Raw genomic sequence first — 20956 nt, forward strand, 5'->3', positions numbered from 1 at the left:
ATATCATTCTCGGGGGAGAGTTTGGAGAAAACTAAGATAAGCAAAAGATGCTTTTGGTGCATGCAGGAGAGCTATGATGAAAGTGAGGCTGGGGTGGCCCCACGTGAGCTACGGCGGTGAAGCACTAGCGCATAAACAGTGACCATATTTCAAGTACTACTGCAGAATGTATGCACGTCTCGTACCATTTCATATCATAAATGATTGTTTTCAAAGCTATGTGGGTATCTATAGTGAGTTGTAATGGTGTACATGACCTAAAAAAGCAATTCATGCCTTGAATGCACTGATTGCGGCAGAATCTCGCCCAGGTAGTACGTCCAAGTATGTCGTATAAACAACGACAGGATGGGGTTGACACCGACTTCCAGGGTTCTAGACTCGAAAGACCTGCGCCCAGGGTCGTCAGACCTGGTCGGTGAGGTCTTAACCTGATTGCGAAGCGGCGTAGTCGGACATGCTCCGACGGGGGTTGCTGAAGAGTGGATCAGCGGAAGCCTGCAGCTTCTGTTTCGGTGGCTTGATGGGTAAATAATAGGAGCCAATACTAGCTCAGTCATTCTCCTCTCCACTCTCCTCGTCGCTGACTTCAAGGTTTGCGATGGAGTCATTGTCATCATCATCACTTTCGCCGAAGCCCTCAAACTCTCCATCAGATGTAGAACCAGACTTGGCTTCACTCTTCTCTGCTTCTTCTGAAACTGCGTCAATTTTCCGCTTCCGACCCATTTCACCGAGTCTGCCTTCACGGCCGTTAATCTTTTCACCCTCCTCACCGGGTGTGTGAGGTGGTGGGGTAAACCATGGGATCTTGCCTCTGAGGAAATCATTGATCACCATCTTGGCGACACCGTCAAGGTCGGGCTCTCCTCCACGGAGTAACCTTCCACCCTTACGTGCAAGAATAGCCAAGAACTCCAAAGGATCATCAGAGCCTCTCACACCGTAAGTACGTTCAAGGTGTTTGGGCTGAACCCGTTTGAGAACAGCAGGAATGTACTGTTCAGGATTCTCTACATTCTCGACACGACAAACACCACGAAGCAGGATATCTTCGGGCGTGTCGTTTTGGTTCGGGGGGACCACACCGGGACAGTCGATGAGGTAGATCCTCTTCATCAGAGTGATATACTGCCAGACCTTTGTCTCACCGGGAATGGGGGCCACAGTGCACACCTTCTTTTTGCGCAATGTGTTGATGATAGAGGATTTACCCGTGTTCGGATAGCCAATGAATCCTACAGAGATCTGCTTCCTTTCCGAGTGAAGAGCGGAAAACTGCCTCAAGAGTTGGATCAAAGAGCCTTTGCCGAATGAATTATTGATGGAGGCATGGAAAGCCAACGTCGGATGGTCTTTAGACAAGTGTCGCACCCAGGCCGCCTGGTGTTTTCGTTAGCATTCGAACACCAGTAAGTATGAGAGTTAGAACAATGCAAGAATAGTTCAACAGTAGAATGTGTGTAACGTTACTAAGAGACCTGCTACGAAGCAGCCGGATGGCTGAAGCAGGACTCAACTCAAAAACGGAGCACAGCTCGGCCCTTACGACAAGCTTTCAAAACGAAAACCCATCAGCCTAACTTCAGAAAGAAGGTCGGCGCGGGCCAGCGTCAATCTACCAAAGCTGTAACAGACAGACTCCCATGGAGAATAGCACGACATGTAGTCGTTGGAAGAAGCCTTGACTTAGCAATGGCACAGGCATCATAGCCTGATGGATGGAAAAGGTATGACAATGAACGAGAAATAGAAAAGGACAAAAGGGTAGTAAGAGAGGAGAACTGGGAATCTTACCGCTACGCCTGTTGGGACAAGGTCACACTTATTGAGCACGAAAATCAAGTGCTTGTGAGGTGCCTCCTCACGGATGTACTTTTCAATACTCCTGCAACGTGTACCTTCAGGGTCACGGGCATCAATGACGTGGATGACAACATCCGAGGAATCGATGACTTTGTAAAGCTCGTTCCAGATTCGCTTACTTTGACCCTTTGAGAAGACTGACTCAACTGCGGTGGTCGTCGTACTATGCGCACCGTCTTGTGCAGCAGAAACATCTCCAGAGACGGCGAGCGAACCATCCGCATGAGTCTGGTGATCGGACTTCTCAACATAGGCATCATGCATCTTGGCCGTCTCGCCAGCCAAGTCTTCCAGTGATGCAACACCCAGCTTAACACGTTTCCTCTGAGCCTTGGGCCCAAATGTATCACTATATGGGTTGGTCTCAATGGCCATCTTCGCTTGATGCTGTTTCAGCCCATTCACACCTTGACCGTCTCTGATCAGGCTCATGGGAAGCTTGTTGGTTTTGAGGAGAACTTGGTACGGGTCCGAAGCACGCTCAGCAACCGCCTCACGGAACGAGGACAGCGCCTCCTGGGATATCACTCTTGTGTTGCCAAACCATTTACGGTTGGGTTCTATCCTGGCAACGGGAGCCTCTTTAGACTGATACGAAGCGGCGACGGTGATGTTACCTTCAGCGTCACGCCGAGGTTTACCATCCTTGTACATATTCAGCCGCTTCACCTTCTTTGCATCTCTTCATGAAGTTAGCCGACGAACAAATCAGCAGGTTATGATGGGATAGCTGACCTGTAAAAATTTTCACCCTTGACCCTGACATTACCCATGCCATCTCCAACCTTCCCCTGCCGCTCCCGGCGAGTGGCCTCTTTCTTTCCTGTACCCATAATGAATTCTAGTCCCTGAGCTGGGATTTATATGGAAATAAATCTCAAGGCAGGGGTAGAGAAATAAAGTTGGCAGAGCGCAGGAAGAAGAAGAGGAAAAGAAAAAAAAGTTCATAGTCTGAAAGAAATTATTTTTTCGGGGCGGCAGCCAAGCTAATGGGTGCACGGACCATTTGCGAGAAAATCGCTTCGATCTTTTTCCGGCCCTCGCAACAGAACCGCGTCTCTCATCGTCCGGTCCGGGTCCCCGAATTGCAGATGGAGACATGCTTTATTCGAGTTAAATTTATCTAAACATTTGAATATTTGTCACTTTTCTTAGATTCGACTGCTATTCCTGGTCTTGGTGGAGTAAACGGTAGTGTTTACCATGTCTCTCTTCCGCAGTTGCAGGACTGCCTCCGTGCAAGCCCGTGGCTTCACCTCCTCGGCCTCTCTTCGAATCGGACCAGAGTCGCCCAATTTCGTCGATATCCCTCGTACCATTCAACCAGACCTTCCTTCAAAGCAACATGTGAAGGGTACCCTGCCTGTTCCTCGCGAAATTTTCCCCGTTCGCAGAGCGGACAAGCCGTCCGAGGAGTATATTGCTGCCGCAACACCCCTTCCTTCTAAAGACACAAATGTCGACCCGAACGACCCCCATGCCCAATATATCAACTGGAAGCGCCGGATGGCAGAGATGAGAAGGCAAAACCTCAGGGAAGGTCTCCTGGAGTTGCACAGCCGGAAGCAGCGGACGGATAAGTCGATGATGCAGCGGAGTTCCGAGAAGCAGAAACGGCGAGAGCGCATTTTCCGGCAGCCAGAGAGAGAGGATGAGCGATTGACCCGTCCTTCGGTCATCCAGGAGATGCTGCCTAAGCGCACCCCGGTGCTACCTGACCCCAACCGGGAAGAGCGTCTCACTCTCTCCAAGGCTCGGATGGAGGCTGCGAACTCCCAGAAACAAGCTGAACAGCAGGACTCTCTGCAAACGCTTTACATGAATGCTCGGAACTTTATCACTACCGAAGCTCAGCTCGCAGCTGAGATTGACCGCGTGTTCCCTGAGGGTGAGAACGAAGCTTGGCGCAATGACCACCAGCAGGGCGAGAACGTCTGGAACTTGGGCCTACCCCCAACCGTCCAGTCTATCGTCAATGAGTCTAGGAAGAGCGAGGCGGCTCGCTGGGATCTTATCCAGGGCAGAGTCAAGAAGTTGGGCGAGCAGATCACGGGGGGCAAGTTGTGAATATCATGACGAGTTGTGTTTAGACCATTGTATATTACTCTAAGTTATTGAGCTGATCCTCTTTCTTTTCTGTACACCTAGTCCTAGTCGACATTTGGCATCAATATGTTTGTCTTTTATAACAACTAAAGAACGCGTAGATAATTTAAGGGATTTGTTCCATCTGTATTGCGGCTGTATAATCAACCATTACTGCATCTTTTAAAATACATTTCAATGGGCATAACTCCTTCGGAGTAGCTGGACATGCTGCAATCATTTTAGAGGGTTGAGAAAGTCAGAAGGTATGTCTAGTATGGTGGAACCTTTGCATCATACTTTTCCACGAGATGGAAGTGAGGTAGCAGTTACAACGCCAAGTGTATTGCGAACATTCTACTTTAAACCGGTATTAATTTTCTTTGATTTGAGGGCCTGACAGGCAATTAAAGAATACAAGGAAGCAGCAGGATAAAAGTATTGTTAAAGGTGGTGGTATGCTAAACCAATATAGACAAGAGAAATGCCCTTCTTCCAACATATAGAGAACGCCATCGCTATGCACCTAACCCAATGCGCCATAGATGTCTTAACATCGAAACAAGATAAATCTATACCAAAAGTACCAACCTCTCCACTAAGATTCTGGGCAAATTACACATTGCCTGCAGGGCCGCTCGAAGCCGCAGCCATGGCGGCACCTTCTGTTGCAACTGCATTCGTATTAGCCACTTCCCGTTCTGATACCTCTTCATCGATGAAGCATCCTAGCCCTGCGAATGCCTCGAGCAGTGTGCGCGAATAGTACTCTTTAAGATCATATCCGCCAGCCTGCATACGAGTATCTTGTCTAATAGGGTCAAGGTAACTGGATGGGTAGAAGTCTCGCAAGGTGAAATAGTCCCGTTTGTCCGGAATTAGTCCACCGAATGGATCGTAAGGCTTCTCAGGCTCCGGTGTCTGGATTCTCTTGAGGCCCTTAATAAGACCAGTATCACCGGCATCACCAGCCTTATCGGTTGCTGTAATCCCAGCTTGTCCAGCCTTTCTAGCATCCGAGTTACGTAGGGCAGCTTGCTTCTGTCGAATACGGTCCTCTTCACTTCGTCTAGCAGACGACTTTTTGAGTAGGACTTTCTGGCCTTCGCGTGCAATAGTGGCAGCATCTGCTGGGCGTCCAGCGGCAAGACGACTGAGAACATCTTCTCGTCCAGCAAGAAGCTCCCGGCGCTCATTCTCGTACTCCTGTCTTACCGCCTCCCTGCGGAGACGGGCCAACTCCTGCTCTTGAGTCTGTCTTGCCTGGAAAGAAGAAGCTTCCTGAGCCTCCAAGGCTTGGTTGGCGCGGATAGAGCGCATATTCTCTTGTGCATATCTCTGGAGATCGGCTTCGGTTTTGGCTACGTCGGTGCCATGGACAAGATTCGCGATGATCTCCTCGCGTTGTTCGAGAAAGTCATCCCAGGCTCGCTTCGAGTCAAATTCCTCTTCGCGACGGTTGAGACTGTAACCGTTAGATATTTCAATTTCCTACCATGTGCAGAATAGTGTATACCAACATACATTTGCATGACTCTGCGCCGTATATCAACCTCCCGTTCTACGTTTATATCTTCGAACGTCTGTTTTCGAAATCGATTCTTTCGTAAGGTCTTGTGGCACCCGGCTACAGGACAGTTGGCGGGACCCGAAGAGAAAATACGATCCACGCATGATTCACACATCTTGTGATAACATTCTGGATTGATGAGGAATTGCATGTCCGGATTCAAGTACCGCGAGGATTTGCAGACGGGGCAGACCTCTGAAAAGATATTAGCGTAGGAGTCCCTTGGGAACTGACAGTCCAAAACATACCGTCCTCATCCCCACGGTTCTGTATCGACTCGCGAGAGGGCGCCATATTGTTGGATGGTGCTGAATTACAAGAATGGTGACAGTGATGTCGAGACCTTTGGGCGTTTGGTTCCAATGTACCTAAATCCAGCTGCTCGCACGGACCAATCAAAAGCTCCGGTGACCGTTCCGCGCGGCGGAACTTTTTTCTTTGCCCCCGCGGCGATTCCATTTCTCTCCCCTTCTACATATTTTTTTTCTTCTCTATGCCCCTTTGCTTGGTTTTGGTACCTGTAAATTTTTATATCACCACCCGCGACTGAGTGCCCAAGATGGGTGTTCCCGGTAGCAATTTACAAGACCTTGAGCGTCAACGCCTCGAGCTCGAGGGCAACATCTTGAAACTACAGGAATCTCTTTATCATTGGAGAACCTGGGAGGCCGAGTACGATGCCTTGAAGGACGAAATAAGCGAGCTCGATGACGATGCCACAATGGATGACTTCCTTCGAATAGGCCGCGACTTTGGTGGATCGCTGGTCACCGAAGATGAAGTCAAGGTGATACTCGGAGAGAAACAAGGCGTGGCCAGGACCAAACAACAGGTCATTGATCTGGTGTCGAGGCGAGTCGACTACGTGAAACAGAACGTTACGACTATGGAAAAGCGACTACGTTCGGTAGAGAACCAACTACACGCATTTGACTCTGCTGAGCAATTACCAACCGAACCCACCTCGGACTTTCCCATGACGGAGATTGTTGAGGAACTCGATGAGGATGGCAATGTGATCTCGAGCTCAACTGCGACGCCCGGAGATCAGGCGCCAGAGCTCTTGGAGCTTCTCAAGAAGGCAGGCGTGAATGATGTCCCCGACGCCCCGAACACAAATGCGCAGCCCGGATACAAAGCGAAGGATGGGTCCAGCTCAGCAGACAAAGAACATGGAGATATCTCGGAGAAGCCCAGCTTACGAGAGACCAACGGAAGCTCCGTGGCTTATTCTGAAGAGAAGCCGGCGGCGTCCGACTTGGCGACTGAAAAGCAGGAGGAGCTGCCTGTTACGGATATCGATGAATCTCCCGAGGATGCCAAGTTACGCCGTGAGATGCTGCAGTACCAACTCAATGAAGTTGGAGCTGTTGTGGCTGAGCTTGAACTGGACGAAGATGCAAGTGACATATCCATAGATGATGACTACGATGCTTTCGCGTATGACGACGAAGATGAGGAGGAAGATGAGTACGGACGGAGTACCCGGACTGTTCTGAGCGAGGATTATCATCAACAGATGCGTGAGCTAGAAGCCAAGTTAAATGCTCGAGGAATGTGGAATATGGGCAAAGACACAGGCTCGCTGCCCGTGGAAGTCCAGAAAGAACTTGAGCAGCCCAGTATGGTCCGGATTGAGAAGAGCACCGAGACCGTGAATGAACCAGCTCCAGAGAAGAAGCCAAAAAAGAAAGTCGCTTTCGCCGATGATCTTGATATTGCTCCAGCCCCTAAGCCCCCAATTGTGGAGAAGAAGGCTGTCGCGCCTCGGCAATCGGATGTACCTGTCCTTTCAGATGCGGTTGTCGAGCGTACACAATCAACTGTGAAGGACCCCATCACGAATGATGTTCCAAAGAAGACGTCTCGCTTCAAGAGTGCTCGAAGCACTACCGGCAGTGAGAACAGTATTCGACCTACCGAGGCACGCTCTTCACTCCGCAAACCGATCACGTCACCATCCCCTACATTGCCTTTGTTCCCTGCTAAGCCATCTGAACCAAAACCCTTCTCTCAGCCGATCTCAGATATCACAGAAGCGCCCCGAGGCCCGGAGGGGAAGATCTTAGCCGACACACTCGTTGAGCACGAGGTTTCTCAAGGCGCCGCCATGCCGCCTGAGCTAGATGAAATTGATGAGCAGATACACAGGAAGGAGATTGCAAGCGAGTTTTATCGGATACGAAACAGGATGATCCAGCAAAACGGCGGCTTCGTTGGGGAGGAGCCGGAAACGGTGCCTATCGAAACCGAAGACCCTCCGAAGCGGGTGAGCAGATTCCGAGCTGCTCGGATGACTTAGTTATGAAGACAATAGAACAGATACCCTTATTCACTTGTATTTAAGCGCTCCCCATCTACGTTTCAAGACCCGTAGTAACGGAATTATACTTGCCATCGGCCCTTTTCGAAGGGTACTTGGCCAGATGGGCGTACCTTTTCAATGGTATACCCATTAAATAAGTTCCAATATAAAATTGGGGGCTCTCTGACTCCTCTTCTTTCGATGTCATTACTGGAGGTATTGGGCTCAATCGAGTACTTACAGACAGTGGTGGTGTGGAACAAATGAAGTGTGGTTTTCGTTTCACCCTCAACATAACAGTAAAATCCATCATTAACATAAAAAATAGTTAGTTGCTTTGGGGATCATTCAAGTGTGATACACTAAAGAACCGCACGGCAAATGAACAGTGGTCTCTAGATTTCTTAGTTTTTTTTATTATCTTCACTTTTTTCTGCCTCTCGTTTCTTATTTGTTGTAAAAGTTTTGCCAAGTGCGTCGTTATATAATTCAGACAATTGTTCATAATTTTGTGGATCCGTAAACTTAGTTGAAGCTAAAAATATATATCTGACCCCAGCATATAAATCTACTCGCAGAAAGTTTCTTATGCGGAGTGACCAAACAGGTGAGAAACCATGACAAAAGCAAAGAAAAGAAAAGAAAAGAAAATCTTATTGATTGACCAAACTGTCCAACAGACAGACTAGGTGCTTCAATATCTATACGAGGACTGCCATATCAGAACACAGGAACAGTGGTATTGTCACACGGCTTGCCATACTGGAAAATGTTTACACTCGACGGTCTTCAGACCTTGATAGGTCTGAAGCTGCCATAACTTCGTATGTGCATCGACTATAATTATATATGAACAAAATGTGCTATACTGCGACATTTTCTTACCCCAGTGGAGTACGAAATTGATATAGAGAACCCCAGTGCCTGTTCTTCTTCTTCTTCTTTTTTTTTCATTGGGTTCACCTTTAGAGACATAGGGAACACCTCCCTTACACTACGTAGGATGGACATATTCTACCGAATAGATTAATGTCTTGGGAAACTGAAATGCAAGGGTTTTGATGTGATGTATGACACTTGATTTGAGACTGGTGGGTTTCGCCTATTGAGTTCTCGCTTGATGAGTTAGGAACACAATACGAGGCACTGTGTTCTCTCCCAATTAGTCCATATGTGGCGTGTGATGGCGTACCAACGGAGTTGAGTTTTGGAGAAGTAGCCCTAGCACGTCCCTGATTACGCACGCATATGCAGAGCCCTGCTCCCCTAGCATGTTGGGGTCCCGCACAGCCGCAGAGAAGACAAAAAGTCCGACGAAGAGAAGTCTCGACGACTGACCGGCATTCGCTGCCTTGAAATGCAAGAGCCACACCATGCCGCTTCTGCTGGGGCCATGACTGTCTTGGCTGTCTAGGCTGACGGCAAGTTTACATTTCTTGAGATGCTTGTCTCGACTGGAGGGAAGTCTAATGCACGCCACTGTCGATGACGGCGGGGGATTTCCAGCTAGTACGCTTCTTAGTTCATTGGTATGATGGAAATAAGAATTAACGGCGCGCTGTTCAGGGTAGTTGAATCTAACGGACAGAAGCCCAAGTAGCCAATCGTACTGCTTATCGAATGAAGAGTTTTCAGATAGATGTTTCAGATGTGTTGAGTAAAGAATGGGTTCCTGGGCCATGTATCCTCTAAAGGGAATATAGGGAACGCCTGGACGCTAGAAAAACAGAACGGGGCTGTTCCATAGTACCAAGAGGCATGGATTCTATGTGGAGTAAATCCGAACCAAGGTCGTCCACCCATCGGGGGAAAAGCCTGCAGGGTGAGAGCACATACTGTGTACAACAAGATGCCTGGGCAATTCAACAATATGACTGGTTTGGGCTACTTTCAGCCGTGGTTCTATATATACACGAGGGTGGTGATAGTTGTCTGAGGCAATGATTGCATAATGTTCATGACTAGTTGGCAGGTTGCCTAGCGAGAATGATATCCTAGGGAATCAACAATCCGACATTACGTGGCGAGCCTGATCGACGTTAAGACCTTCCCCATTGACAGGGACTGAGCCGTTTAGTTGACCATCGATATCGGTCACATTTGGATGATGACTGGCTAGCTCGAAAGAGGAATAGCCAACAAGAAGATGTATTACCATTCGCTGAGTGTGACGCCACGCCCCACTTTGTTCTATCCGGGGAAATAGTTTCCCCATTCCACTTCAGTCCACTCTTCGTTCTTCAAACTTGATACCCTTTGTTTAATCCACCATGAAAAGGACTTACACGCACTGTTCAGAGTTAGTATCCATGCTGTTGGCGACGGCTGATGGACCGAGTTAACCACAACCGACAGAGGCCTCTCACGCTTCACAGTATGTAGTGTAAGAACCCATGGTCAACAACAACATCATGATGCAAGGTCTTGAGGGACACCGGGAATATCCTCCATCTCGTCTCTGGAGGCGTTATAAAGTTCGGTACGTTTTTGATCGGGATGTCCATTCCGTCTACGCAGTAGAGTGCCTTAGTCAGTTGTGGTAGTTATGAATAGAATCGGCGATCCATGGTGGCCTCCAGATATCTTGAGCCTGTGTTTGGTCAAAATGAAAGCTGTACCGTGGATGGTGGACTATTGCCACTTGGGTTGCTACGAGTGCCTTTTTTGAACCATGTAATTGTGGTCATAGATCAGGGCATGGCGTCCGATGGGGCTGGATCCACCGTGGGCCCATTGTTCTACACTGCTTTTGGCCACTGATATGGCTTGGATCTCATAGCCAACGCTCAGATTGTTTCCTCTATGGGAATGCTTCTCCACGGCGATTTTTCTCTGTATGACGTCGTCATCATTTCCTTGCAATTCCGGAGCTTCCAGGCCTGACCGGCTTCGCCGGACAGTTGTCAGCTTGTTTATCCAGTCAATTGCGCCTCCATCCCACCTGTCCATGGTTCAGTACTTCTGCATTATGCATTGTGACTGGCCATATCTGTTTCTATTTATTCGATCTACATGTGGAGCTGGTAGCCTTAGATTCGACTCACTTACTTCGTCCGGTATACCGGACCTTTTATGACGTTTCTTGACGTGTCCACCTTTCTTTATAAATATGGCTTACCCTGCTTTTGTTTATACTTCTCAACTCAATCTCAATAATCTCAAGACGGTCTTTACTAAGACTTGACTGCTCCATTCGTTTTCACAAAGTGGCTTCATTCGCTTATCTTACTATGAAGAACTTCGCTACCGTTGCGGCGTTCGCTGCTGGTGCGAATGCCCTTATTGGCAGGAGTAACAGTTGTTGCTTTCACCTGACTGCATCCGGAGGCGCTTCTGGGACTGTCGGACAGCTTGATGACGGACAGAACCGCATCCATGGTGGACTGGGGGAAGCAGAGTTCTGTATCGACTCCAATGGTGCTCTCACTGATGGAAACGGTCGTGGATGCATTATTACTGGTACGGAAAGACTTCGCAAGCCTTGATAATACTCTTGATCAACTAACAAGTCCTGTAGGTCCAACTACACAATTCCAGTGCGATGAAGGGGCCACTCCCGTGACTGGTTGGTCTATCGACTCTCAGGGCCAAGTCTCGTACAATGGTGATGCGGATTTCGTTGCATGCGCGACTGGCCAGAATGGCGGGTTGAATATCTATACCACAGAGAGCTCTGATGTGACTGGATGCCAGGATATCAAGTTGTCTGCCGATTCTTGCTCTAGCTCTGCTTCTAGCTCTAGCTCAGTCGCCGTCCCTGGCTCTAGCACTCCTATCCCTGGCTCATCATCTAGTACTTCTGTACCTGTTGTGCCTGGTCCATCATCTAGCGCCCCGGTTCCTGGATCCAGTGGATCTGTTGTCACCATTCACACGACTGTGACCTCGACTTACTGCCCCGAGTCATCGACTGTGCCTGGTATTCCCGGCACCCCGGGCACTCCTGGTACTCCGGGCACTCCAGGTGTTCCTGGAACTTCTGCTACCCCCGGAGTTCCCGGAGTTCCCGGTACCTCTGGTGTTCCTGGAACGTCTGGTACTCCCGGTGTCCCTGGCACATCTAGTGTTCCGGTCATTCCTGGCACATCTGGCACCCCTGGTGTCCCTGGAACTTCGAGTGGCCAGCCCTCCCAGACTGTGACTAGTGCTCAGCCGTCTGGTACTTCCACTGCGGGTGGGAGTTGCCCCATGGATCTCTCTGGCGAATATGAATATCCTCACTTGATCATCCCTATCGACTCTACCTCACCCGATACGGCTGCTGGCACGTCTTTCAATGGCACCATCTCGTCCACCGTCTCGACCATTTTCAATTTTGACATCCCCTCCTCTGACGCTGGAAAGACGTGCAGCCTTGTCTTCCTCTTCCCCAAGAAGGAAGATCTTGAGACCTCGTCTTACTCCTTCAGCGGCGACGGCAAGGTTGACTTCTCTTCCCTCCAATCCGCTGCCACCCAGTCTACCACCTACAACAACGCCCCGGCAGTGAAGGAAGACTATGGGGACTTTACTATCTCTCCCGGTAATTCCTACCTCATCTCCACCTTTGAGTGCCCGGCTGGCCAGGCCGTCGGCTACGAAATGAAGAACTCTGGCAGCACCGAACTGAATTTCTTTGAGGACTACAACCCATCCCCGTAAGTTTGCCTGCATTATTGGTCCAACAGAGGTAATGGCTAACAAATATATTCTAGTCTCGGTCTGTACATCACTGTCTGCTAGAGTAAGCGGACTAGAGTTAACAGTCTGACATAATGCGAACATGATTCACGGACTCATTGTGTTTAATCATTCGAAAATATTCTTTTTATATTTCAGCAAGGTTGTTTCCTTTCAGTGGTCAGGCTGGACAGATATTCTAATGCGGTTTTCGAATGGGCAAAAATTTCTTTAACTTTTGTGGTTGTTCTTGAAGTGTATATTACAATGCTCAAGGGCTTATTTACTCGAATATAATCCTCCTCTTATATTCTATTTTGCAGGAAAATAAACTGGTGGTACCAAGAGCGACCGTGTCGTGAGTAAAAATCTTCTCGGTGAAGTCAATCGTGAGGTCAACAAAGTTACGGCATGATACTAAGACTTTAATAAGCATTGCTTCCCTTTTTGAGTTCCCAGAGGGGGAAAAACCCAATTTGCTGACAACCGGTGAAACCTCCCAAGTGGGTAATTATGGAGATCAACAGACGAGCCATTATTCTTTACGCAAGCTTTCGCGACCAGGCAACATGGCAAGGTACTAAGTGAATCAATACACGAACCAATACATGACCTGCGAATTTAGCTGCCTATGGGGGGGGGGGGGGGGAATATAGAGTGTATCCACACCATTTCTCTTCATTTAAAAAAAATAGCATGGCATGAATATTCCACTGTGTTCTGCTCAGGGTCCTGGGTGTGGATCTGCAGTGGTTTCCATTTTGTGGTTTAGTATAGTTTGGGGCCGCGAGTCTGGGCGCTTCTCGGCCTCTAATTTAACTCGCGTGCCCACAAGTGAAAGAGGTCTAAGCCCATCCAAGCCACTTCACTTGCCTGTTGCCTTAGGCGGCACCCAATTGAGGTAAATCCGCGACCAACTTAACATGACCCTTTTGTCTTCTTCCTTGTATCCAGATTTTCGTTTCTTTGAACTTCTTCTTTTCTTCTTTTGTGCTTACATGAACTCTCACCTCATTTGGGGGCTACATTCCTTCATTGATTATCCGGCTGTCACCGCGCAGGATCACGGTTACCTGGAATTATCCTCCTGGTGTGCAGCGCTAAAGCTGCCTAGCATCTCAGGTGTGTTCACCGCAGCTATAACGAGTCACTGTCTCTGGCTGTACAGAGTAGCTGACAAAACTCTGATTCTCAGGACTCCTCTGTGGAAATTCATGATTATCTTTGATCCCAACGAATCTCCACCACAATGGGCCACCTTCCCTCCAAACTGCCGTTCTCAAAGCGGCGGCTAAGGCCGCGCATTATTATCTCGTGGGTCTCGGTCTAATTATGCTTCATGAATATCCTGCGCGTGTTGCTAACCATGATTTGGCATTTGCAGATACATCCTTGACTATGTAATCCTCATGTTCGTGCACCCCAGACCGGCTGTTAGACACCTCCGAGGTCATGCTAACGAGATAATGTCACGATTGCAGCGCATGTATTGCCGGGTTTTACATCATCGACTCTCTCGAGCCTTATCATCAGCCTTTCTCCTTGAACAATATATCCCTTATGTACCCTTACGCTGTCCATGAGCGCGTGTCCATCCCACTCGCCCTTTGTATCTCCGGCGTGGGTCCTTTGATTATAATTGCGGTCTATACGCTCTTGATCGATGGGTTGTTTTCTCATCACAAGCCTGTTGACCCAACTTCTGGAAAAAGGAAGCTGACAGGCCCATACCGGTTTAAGGACCGACTATGGGAATTCAATTGCGGATTTCTTGGCCTTCTACTGTCCCAAGGTCTTGCGTTTCTCATAACCCAAGTTCTCAAAAATGCTTGCGGCAAACCCAGACCAGATATCATCGATCGATGCCAACCCCGAGCAGGAAGTGAGGATCCATTCCGTGGCTTGTCAAATTACACAATCTGTACGGGTGATCCGGCGATCATCAAGGATGGCTTTCGTTCTTGGCCTTCAGGTATGATCGTATCTTTTGGAATATGACCTTATTTTTTGGATGCTAATTCGTTTGTAGGACACAGCAGCTGTGAGCAACCCTCTATATTTGGAGGTGATCTTTTACTGACATCGTTTTAGCTTCCTTTGCCGGACTGTTTTATCTGACACTGTGGCTTTGCGGGAAGCTGCATTTCATGGACAACCGCGGTGAGGTATGGAAGGCGATAATAATCATTATTCCTTCTATTGGTGCCACTCTTATCGCAGTGAGTCGGATTATGGACGCGAGGCACCATCCCTTTGATGTGATTACTGGCTCGCTTCTGGGCATTGTCTGTGCCTATATCGCATACCGCCAGTACTTCCCCTCGATCACAGAGCCTTGGAAAAAGGGGCGAGCTTATCCGATTCGGTCTTGGGGTAGAGACCCGGTCGCCCCAAGCGATACTGCCCCTCTTGTGGCCACTAACGAAAGCACTGTCGCTCTACGGAATCCCGAGGAGGAGAGGCTTGATGCATCCGGCGTACCTGACACTAGAGACCCCACTCAATTACGCGCCTCAAGGTATATGCCTCCAGCTAGCAACCCATATGCCACGAATATGTATAGTCGTGATGATGACGGACATTGGTCGTCTTCAAGTGAAGATGTTGCAGATGGATATGAAATGCAACATGGCTACGCTCAGACACAAAATCCGACAAACGGCGGACATCTTCCTCGCTACGAGACGGATACGTCGTATCACTCCCAGATGCAACCCCAAGTTACAGGTGTCAGTGCGTCTTATCCACCACCGGTAACGACTGTTCGCTCTGGCGGCGAACGGGAATTGACGGACGTACCACCGCGAGCATTTTGAGATGAACCTTGAAAAAAACATTCTGGCTTGCAGCCAGTGCCACGAACATCATGACTTTCGTTTGAATAATGTGAGGGGAATTTAAGAGTATTTACGAAATTTTCACAACTCTCTGGGGTTGGGTTATGACCATAGTTGGATACTTCTCGGAGCTTGGCTGGTATAAATACCCAGGAAAAGATATTCTGATTTCTAGACATCGCAACTGATTTGTATTGTCATCTTCTGTGATACCGCATGAACATGTATGAATAATAGCGTTTGGCACGATACATTCTTTTTCCCGGTCACCTGTCTACTTGATAGTTTTAAAATGCGATAACAATAAGCGATAGATAAGCTAGGTCATCAACCATGGCTCTAGAACCTCGTGGCCGCCCCACGTCCCAAACAAACAATGCCGAGCGAGTGCTTGCTCGCAGATGCACCACGAGGACTATGGGCAATGTTGTTATTTCTTATTGACCAGAATTTGTACGAGGTCGCACTAATCGTTTCAAAGTCATGTTTTCTAGGGTACTACTCCACCGTTTTACCGTTTGTTGGGCGCAATGTTCCCGTTTCCCAGCCACCCCGCAGTCGCATTTTACCAGCCACCCTCATTCGACTATGACCCCAACTTGCATTACTTTTCTTCTTATTTTCCTTCCATTAAGCCCCCTTACTCTGAACCCTGCATAATTGTCTCTGCATAGAATCTGGCTCTGTCTTGCCTCGTGCGATTGAGCTGGCGAGTTGAAAACCATACGGTCCATCTCCCGGTCAACGCCAGGTCCCCATTTCAATCTCCGGCCCATTATACGAGAACCTATTCATCACATCTGGATGACGCTATAGCTACTCAGCTACGACCATTCAAGATTCTTCTTACATCAACATCGAGTATCACTATTCAAATTTCGTTCTTGTTATAAGCTAGCATCGACGATCGTCGTGTGGAAAGGCTACCAAGATGATCGGCAGTTTTTTCTTCATTTGCAATCGCCTCGTGGAGATTATTTTCCTGATACCAATCATTGGAATGCTGGTAAGGCTGACATACCAGGCGCACCCGCCTCTTTTCACTGGCATGGGCCTAGATTCTAACATTCAAACAGGCTTACTTTATCGACGGATATCTGAAGGCCAATGTGATCACCCCGACCTACATCCTCGTACTTTTCATCGTCAGCACTATCGCAGTCTTCTGGTGCTTTGACACATTAATCCGTCATGCGACCACTAAGCGCTCAGCCGCCTTTGTCGCTTTTGTTGACCTCCTCTTCTTCGGCGCTTTCATTGCAGGGGTCTACCAACTGCGCTTCATCGCAAATGCCAACTGCTCCCATTGGGATGGGGGCTCTGTGTGGGTCTCCCTTGGCCCCTTTGGAGCCTATGGTTACCGCACAGGCAACCCGTTGGCCCTTCAGGTCAACAAACATTGTGCGATGTTGAAGACCTGCTTTGCGCTGGGCATCATGGAAGTTGTGTTCTTCTTCTGGACCGCCTTTTGGGCGCTTTTTATGCACACCCGGTCTGATGTGGTTGTTAAGGAGACAACGACAATTCGGAGGAGAAGTCACAGCAGTCGGCGTGGACATGGACACCGTCGGAGCTCCAGCCATCGCCGGCCGCAATATGTGGTCTAATCTTATTTCCTCCATTTCACCTATCTTTCCTCATTACTTTCCTCAGGCAGTTTATGATTTACGGATACGACTTGGATGACATAGATAATGGGAAGCGGAAAGCACTAAAGGAAAAAAATCGGAGAAAACAGAAAAAGAAAAAGGAGAAAAAAAAAGGGAAAAACGGAAAATGAAACAACGCCCCCATCGGGAGAGAGACAAAGGTTGGTAATGAAACTACGAGATGTGACAGTGATGTGATGATTACGATACTATTTGGAAGACAACACGCTTTCTGTTTATTGAATTTTGGACTCCATAGCGGCGTTCGCCCGTGTCGGGTGCTCTTCTTTGACCCTGTGATGCTCTGTATACGCTGCTTTGGGGCCAGACGTCCCACAGGCTCAACCAGATTCAGCCTGATTTTGCACAGCCTTTTCTTTCCTTGTGATATTATGACTCAAGATTTTTATCTAATTGACCTTTCAAACATAATTCAGAGCATGCTTTCAGCTAAGCACTAGGCCGTCAGCCAGACGACTAGGTACCCGAGTATATATCGATTGGTCTGGAATGGGATTTTCAGGTAGCACATGTGGATTACCAGGAAGATCCCTACATTAGCTCGTGAGCATGTAGAGTATAGTTCATTTAGGGACGAACTACTCAGGCAGCCTCAAGCAGGGTGACTGGATTGTGATAGAAGTATATAGTTCCCGTTAGCGTGGCGGGTATTCCTCCAATCTACGTTCCTGGAGTCGGTGGTTTCCGATCGCCCCGCGACCGATAAGGGCCCCATGAACAGTGGGGCAGCTGAAATCCCATCACATCTCTTCTCTCCATCAATGTGACTGCTGGTTGAAATCCTCATCCTACTCTGAATCCAGCGTGATGCAGGTTCTAGGGTTACATGCCCCTCTATCTGACACCCCGAATTGTCAGCTCCTCATTGCTGCGACGAGAGACCAAAATTGGGACCGAGGAGTTCTACCTCGGTGACCTCCGATGGCGACTTCCATGCACGTATCAGCACCTCCGCCTCCTGCCAATCCACCGCTAATCCACGACATATCACGATCTCTAGACCAAGTTACACTCATAGCACCTGGATCACATTGCATCATCAGCATCTACGGCTATCACGCCTGATGTTTTCTCCAAGAGTTCGAATGACGATTGGCCAGGCCCAACGTTCTATCCCTCCCAAGGTCACCTGTCGCCACTGATCCTTACGCCCTACCGGCACATTTCTTCCTCAACTCGGGTATTTATAAAGACCGCTTGCTGCTGGCAAGAGACACTGGCACTGCTCAAATATCTTTGACATTATCACTGTGTGAAAACATGCAAGCCAAAAGCAAAACCGAGAACCGTGCCGAATACTGTACCGGGTACTCGGAGGACGTGGACGTCATCCGAGAGCGGGAGTATCCCTTCCTCAAAGGTGGGCCTCTGCGACAGAACTCTAGAAGTCGGAGGCATATCTAGGACTGTGCTAACATTGGTATCAAGATACGACTTACTTAGACCATGCCGGCACAACGTTGTATCCCAAGTCGTTGATCGACTCCTTCGCACGCGACCTGACTTCGAACCTTTTCGGCAATCCTCATTCTCGATCTGCATCATCCCAGCTGTCTACACAGCGCATAGATGATATCCGCCTCAGGGCACTTCGCTTTTTTAATGCGGACCCGGATGAGTTTGATCTCGTATTCGTAGCGAATGCTACAGCTGCCATTAAGTTAGTGGCGGATGTGTTCCGGGACTCATCGCCACAGGGGTTTTGGTATGGATACTTTATAGATGCGCATACGAGCCTGGTAGGAGCGCGGGAGATTGCGGAAAAGGGGCATAGATGCTTCCTGACCGGTGGTGAGGTTGAGCAATGGATATCGGAGTTGGTTACCGATCAAAAGAACTTCCCCAGGCTATTTGCATACCCTGGGCAGTCCAATTTGAACGGTCGTCGCTGTCCTATGCAGTGGTGTAAGAAGATACGGGATGGGAGTTCAAACGCGGCAAATGTTTATACCCTGCTTGATGCTGCATCGCTCGTTTCCACTTCACCCTTGGACCTGAGTGATGCATCTGCTGCGCCTGATTTTACAGCGCTCAGTTTCTATAAAATTTTCGGATTTCCCGATCTCGGCGCCTGATCGTGCGCAAAAGTGCGGCAGGCATTATTGCGAAACGCAAGTTCTTCGGCGGCGGGACAGTTGATATGGTTCTGGCCCAAGGAACACCATGGCATGCAAAGAAATCCACGATCCACGAGCGCTTAGAGGATGGTACTTTGCCGTTCCATAATATTATTGCGCTTGATTCTGCGTTGTCTGCACATGAACGTCTTTTTGGATCGATGGGCAATGTCTCGTCCCACACACGCTACCTGGCAAAGCGGCTACACAACCGGTTGGCCACGATGACCCATTTCAATGGGAAGAAAGTTTGTCATTTGTATATGTCCCCAGAATCAGACTTTGACAATCTCACGCAAGGGCCGATCATTGCGTTCAACATACGGAATAGCTCTGGTGCGTGGGTTGGAAAGTCTGAAGTTGAGAGGCTCGCGAATGTCAAGAAGATACATATCCGGTCAGGATCTCACTGCAACCCGGGAGGAACGGCAACTAGCCTTGGCTGGACCGGGCCTGAATTGCTCCGTAACTTCTCCGCTGGACTGCGCTGTGGTGATGATCACGACGTCATGGATGGGAGGCCGACTGGCATCTTAAGAGTCAGTCTCGGTGCGGTCTCCAACCTCAGAGATATTGACACATTCACGAGGTTCATTGACGAGTTTTACATCGAAAAGGCGCCGGAATGTATATCTCTGGTTCCACCGATGGAAGTTAGCTTGCAAGAGCCCAGCTTCTACGTGGAGAGCCTTTCAGTGTATCCGATCAAGAGCTGTGGAGCGTTCAAGGTTCCCGATGATCAACGCTGGGAGATCAAAAGAGAAGGCCTCGCATGGGATCGAGAATGGTGTCTTATCCATCAAGGTACTGGCGCCGCTCTCAGTATGAAGAAATATCCCCGCATGGCGCTGATACGGCCGGTCATCGACCTGGAGCGTGGTGTCCTTCGTATTACCTGCGGGTCGGACCCAAAAGAGCTGGAGGTCTCTCTCCGCCGCGAAATCACTAATCTAGTTACCACCTCGCTGTGTCAGAGCGCGAAATCCTCTAACGTCTGTGGTGACCGAGTGGTCGTCCAGGCATATTCCTCACCTGCAGTAGCCTCTTTCTTCTCTAACTTCCTTGGTGTACCGTGTACACTTGCAAGGTTCCCGCCACAAATCTCCACTAGGATTTCAAATCCCACTCGTTCGTCTAGAAGAAGCCAGAGAGCCCTCATGCCTGGCTCTTTCCCAGAAGACCCATCACCGACGCCTGAACAACCACCTATACTCCTATCCAACGAGAGCCCAATCCTCCTCATTTCTCGCTCGTCAGTCAATCGCCTGAACGAAAACATCAAGTACAGCCCTAGACCCAGCCACAGCACTCCAGCAAGGGCCGTAGAAGCCGATGTTTTCCGCGCCAACATTGTGGTCGCCGAGAATCTTCACCGGCTAGCTAACGCCGAGCGTCCATATATAGAAGACACTTGGGAGTCATTCTCTGTTGGACCGGAACAGTTGGACTTTGATGTGCTCGGATCATGTCAACGGTGTCAGATGGTCTGCGTTGACCCTTATACTGGCACCCGTCGAGAGGAGCCTTATTCGACACTGGTGAAGACTAGGAAGATCAACAGTAAGATCGTGTTTGGAAGGCACGCTTCTCTATCTAAAATGGAGCTTTTGCAGGATGCTGGCAACCCTAAATCTTGCACAGTTATGGTAGGGGATGTTGTGACGCCGCAGATTTCTTAAATTAGTCGTACGTAAAGGATTAATACATCACTCTTAAAGTCTTTGCTCTCCCGATAGAGAATAGTCCATCAAGAAAAACATAGTAGCTAGCATCATTTATCGAAAGATGGACAGTGCGTCTACGTTCAATGTGTAAGTTTAATGAATATCTATTTGTACATATATGAG

General features: G+C 48.8%; 8 protein-coding genes across 8 annotated transcripts; 6 read left to right on the top strand and 2 right to left on the bottom strand.

Annotated features, from left to right (window-relative positions):
- Positions 1-552: 552 nt before the first annotated feature.
- ANOM_005510 (putative GTPase NOG2) lies at positions 553-2699 on the bottom strand (the record flags this gene model as incomplete). The annotated part of the gene is made up of 3 exons (XM_015550767.1): positions 553-1383; positions 1798-2548; positions 2602-2699. 3 exons carry the CDS (start codon positions 2697-2699, stop codon positions 553-555), a joined length of 1680 nt encoding a protein of 559 aa, XP_015407111.1.
- A 370-nt stretch (positions 2700-3069) lies between these two features.
- On the top strand, positions 3070-3933 carry ANOM_005511 (uncharacterized protein; the record flags this gene model as incomplete). The annotated part of the gene is made up of 1 exon (XM_015550768.1): positions 3070-3933. One exon carries the CDS (start codon positions 3070-3072, stop codon positions 3931-3933), a length of 864 nt encoding a protein of 287 aa, XP_015407091.1.
- Positions 3934-4566: 633 nt separating this feature from the next.
- On the bottom strand, positions 4567-5815 carry ANOM_005512 (TFIIH/NER complex subunit TFB3; the record flags this gene model as incomplete). The annotated part of the gene is made up of 3 exons (XM_015550769.1): positions 4567-5416; positions 5476-5716; positions 5770-5815. 3 exons carry the CDS (start codon positions 5813-5815, stop codon positions 4567-4569), a joined length of 1137 nt encoding a protein of 378 aa, XP_015407109.1.
- A 265-nt stretch (positions 5816-6080) lies between these two features.
- On the top strand, positions 6081-7823 carry ANOM_005513 (prefoldin-like protein; the record flags this gene model as incomplete). The annotated part of the gene is made up of 1 exon (XM_015550770.1): positions 6081-7823. The coding sequence occupies one exon, from the start codon at positions 6081-6083 to the stop codon at positions 7821-7823; it is 1743 nt and encodes a 580-aa protein (XP_015407110.1).
- Positions 7824-11056: 3233 nt separating this feature from the next.
- On the top strand, positions 11057-12548 carry ANOM_005514 (putative GPI anchored cell wall protein; the record flags this gene model as incomplete). Its single annotated transcript, XM_015550771.1, has 3 exons — positions 11057-11285; positions 11344-12463; positions 12521-12548. The coding sequence occupies 3 exons, from the start codon at positions 11057-11059 to the stop codon at positions 12546-12548; spliced, it is 1377 nt and encodes a 458-aa protein (XP_015407101.1).
- A 1186-nt stretch (positions 12549-13734) lies between these two features.
- On the top strand, positions 13735-15301 carry ANOM_005515 (phosphatase PAP2 family protein; the record flags this gene model as incomplete). The annotated part of the gene is made up of 5 exons (XM_015550772.1): positions 13735-13799; positions 13870-13896; positions 13967-14457; positions 14515-14526; positions 14577-15301. 5 exons carry the CDS (start codon positions 13735-13737, stop codon positions 15299-15301), a joined length of 1320 nt encoding a protein of 439 aa, XP_015407102.1.
- A 952-nt stretch (positions 15302-16253) lies between these two features.
- ANOM_005516 (uncharacterized protein) lies at positions 16254-16929 on the top strand (the record flags this gene model as incomplete). The annotated part of the gene is made up of 2 exons (XM_015550773.1): positions 16254-16328; positions 16399-16929. The coding sequence occupies 2 exons, from the start codon at positions 16254-16256 to the stop codon at positions 16927-16929; spliced, it is 606 nt and encodes a 201-aa protein (XP_015407099.1).
- Positions 16930-18093: 1164 nt separating this feature from the next.
- On the top strand, positions 18094-20788 carry hxB (putative molybdenum cofactor sulfurase protein (HxB); the record flags this gene model as incomplete). The annotated part of the gene is made up of 3 exons (XM_015550774.1): positions 18094-18352; positions 18421-19026; positions 19089-20788. Coding segments are annotated over 3 exons (2565 nt in total), but the record flags the coding sequence as incomplete, so codon positions are not given.
- Between the last annotated feature and the right edge of the window lie 168 nt (positions 20789-20956).

Source organism: Aspergillus nomiae (assembly GCF_001204775.2).
Source record: "Aspergillus nomiae NRRL 13137 chromosome Unknown contig00125, whole genome shotgun sequence".
Classification (NCBI taxonomy): domain Eukaryota; kingdom Fungi; phylum Ascomycota; class Eurotiomycetes; order Eurotiales; family Aspergillaceae; genus Aspergillus; species Aspergillus nomiae.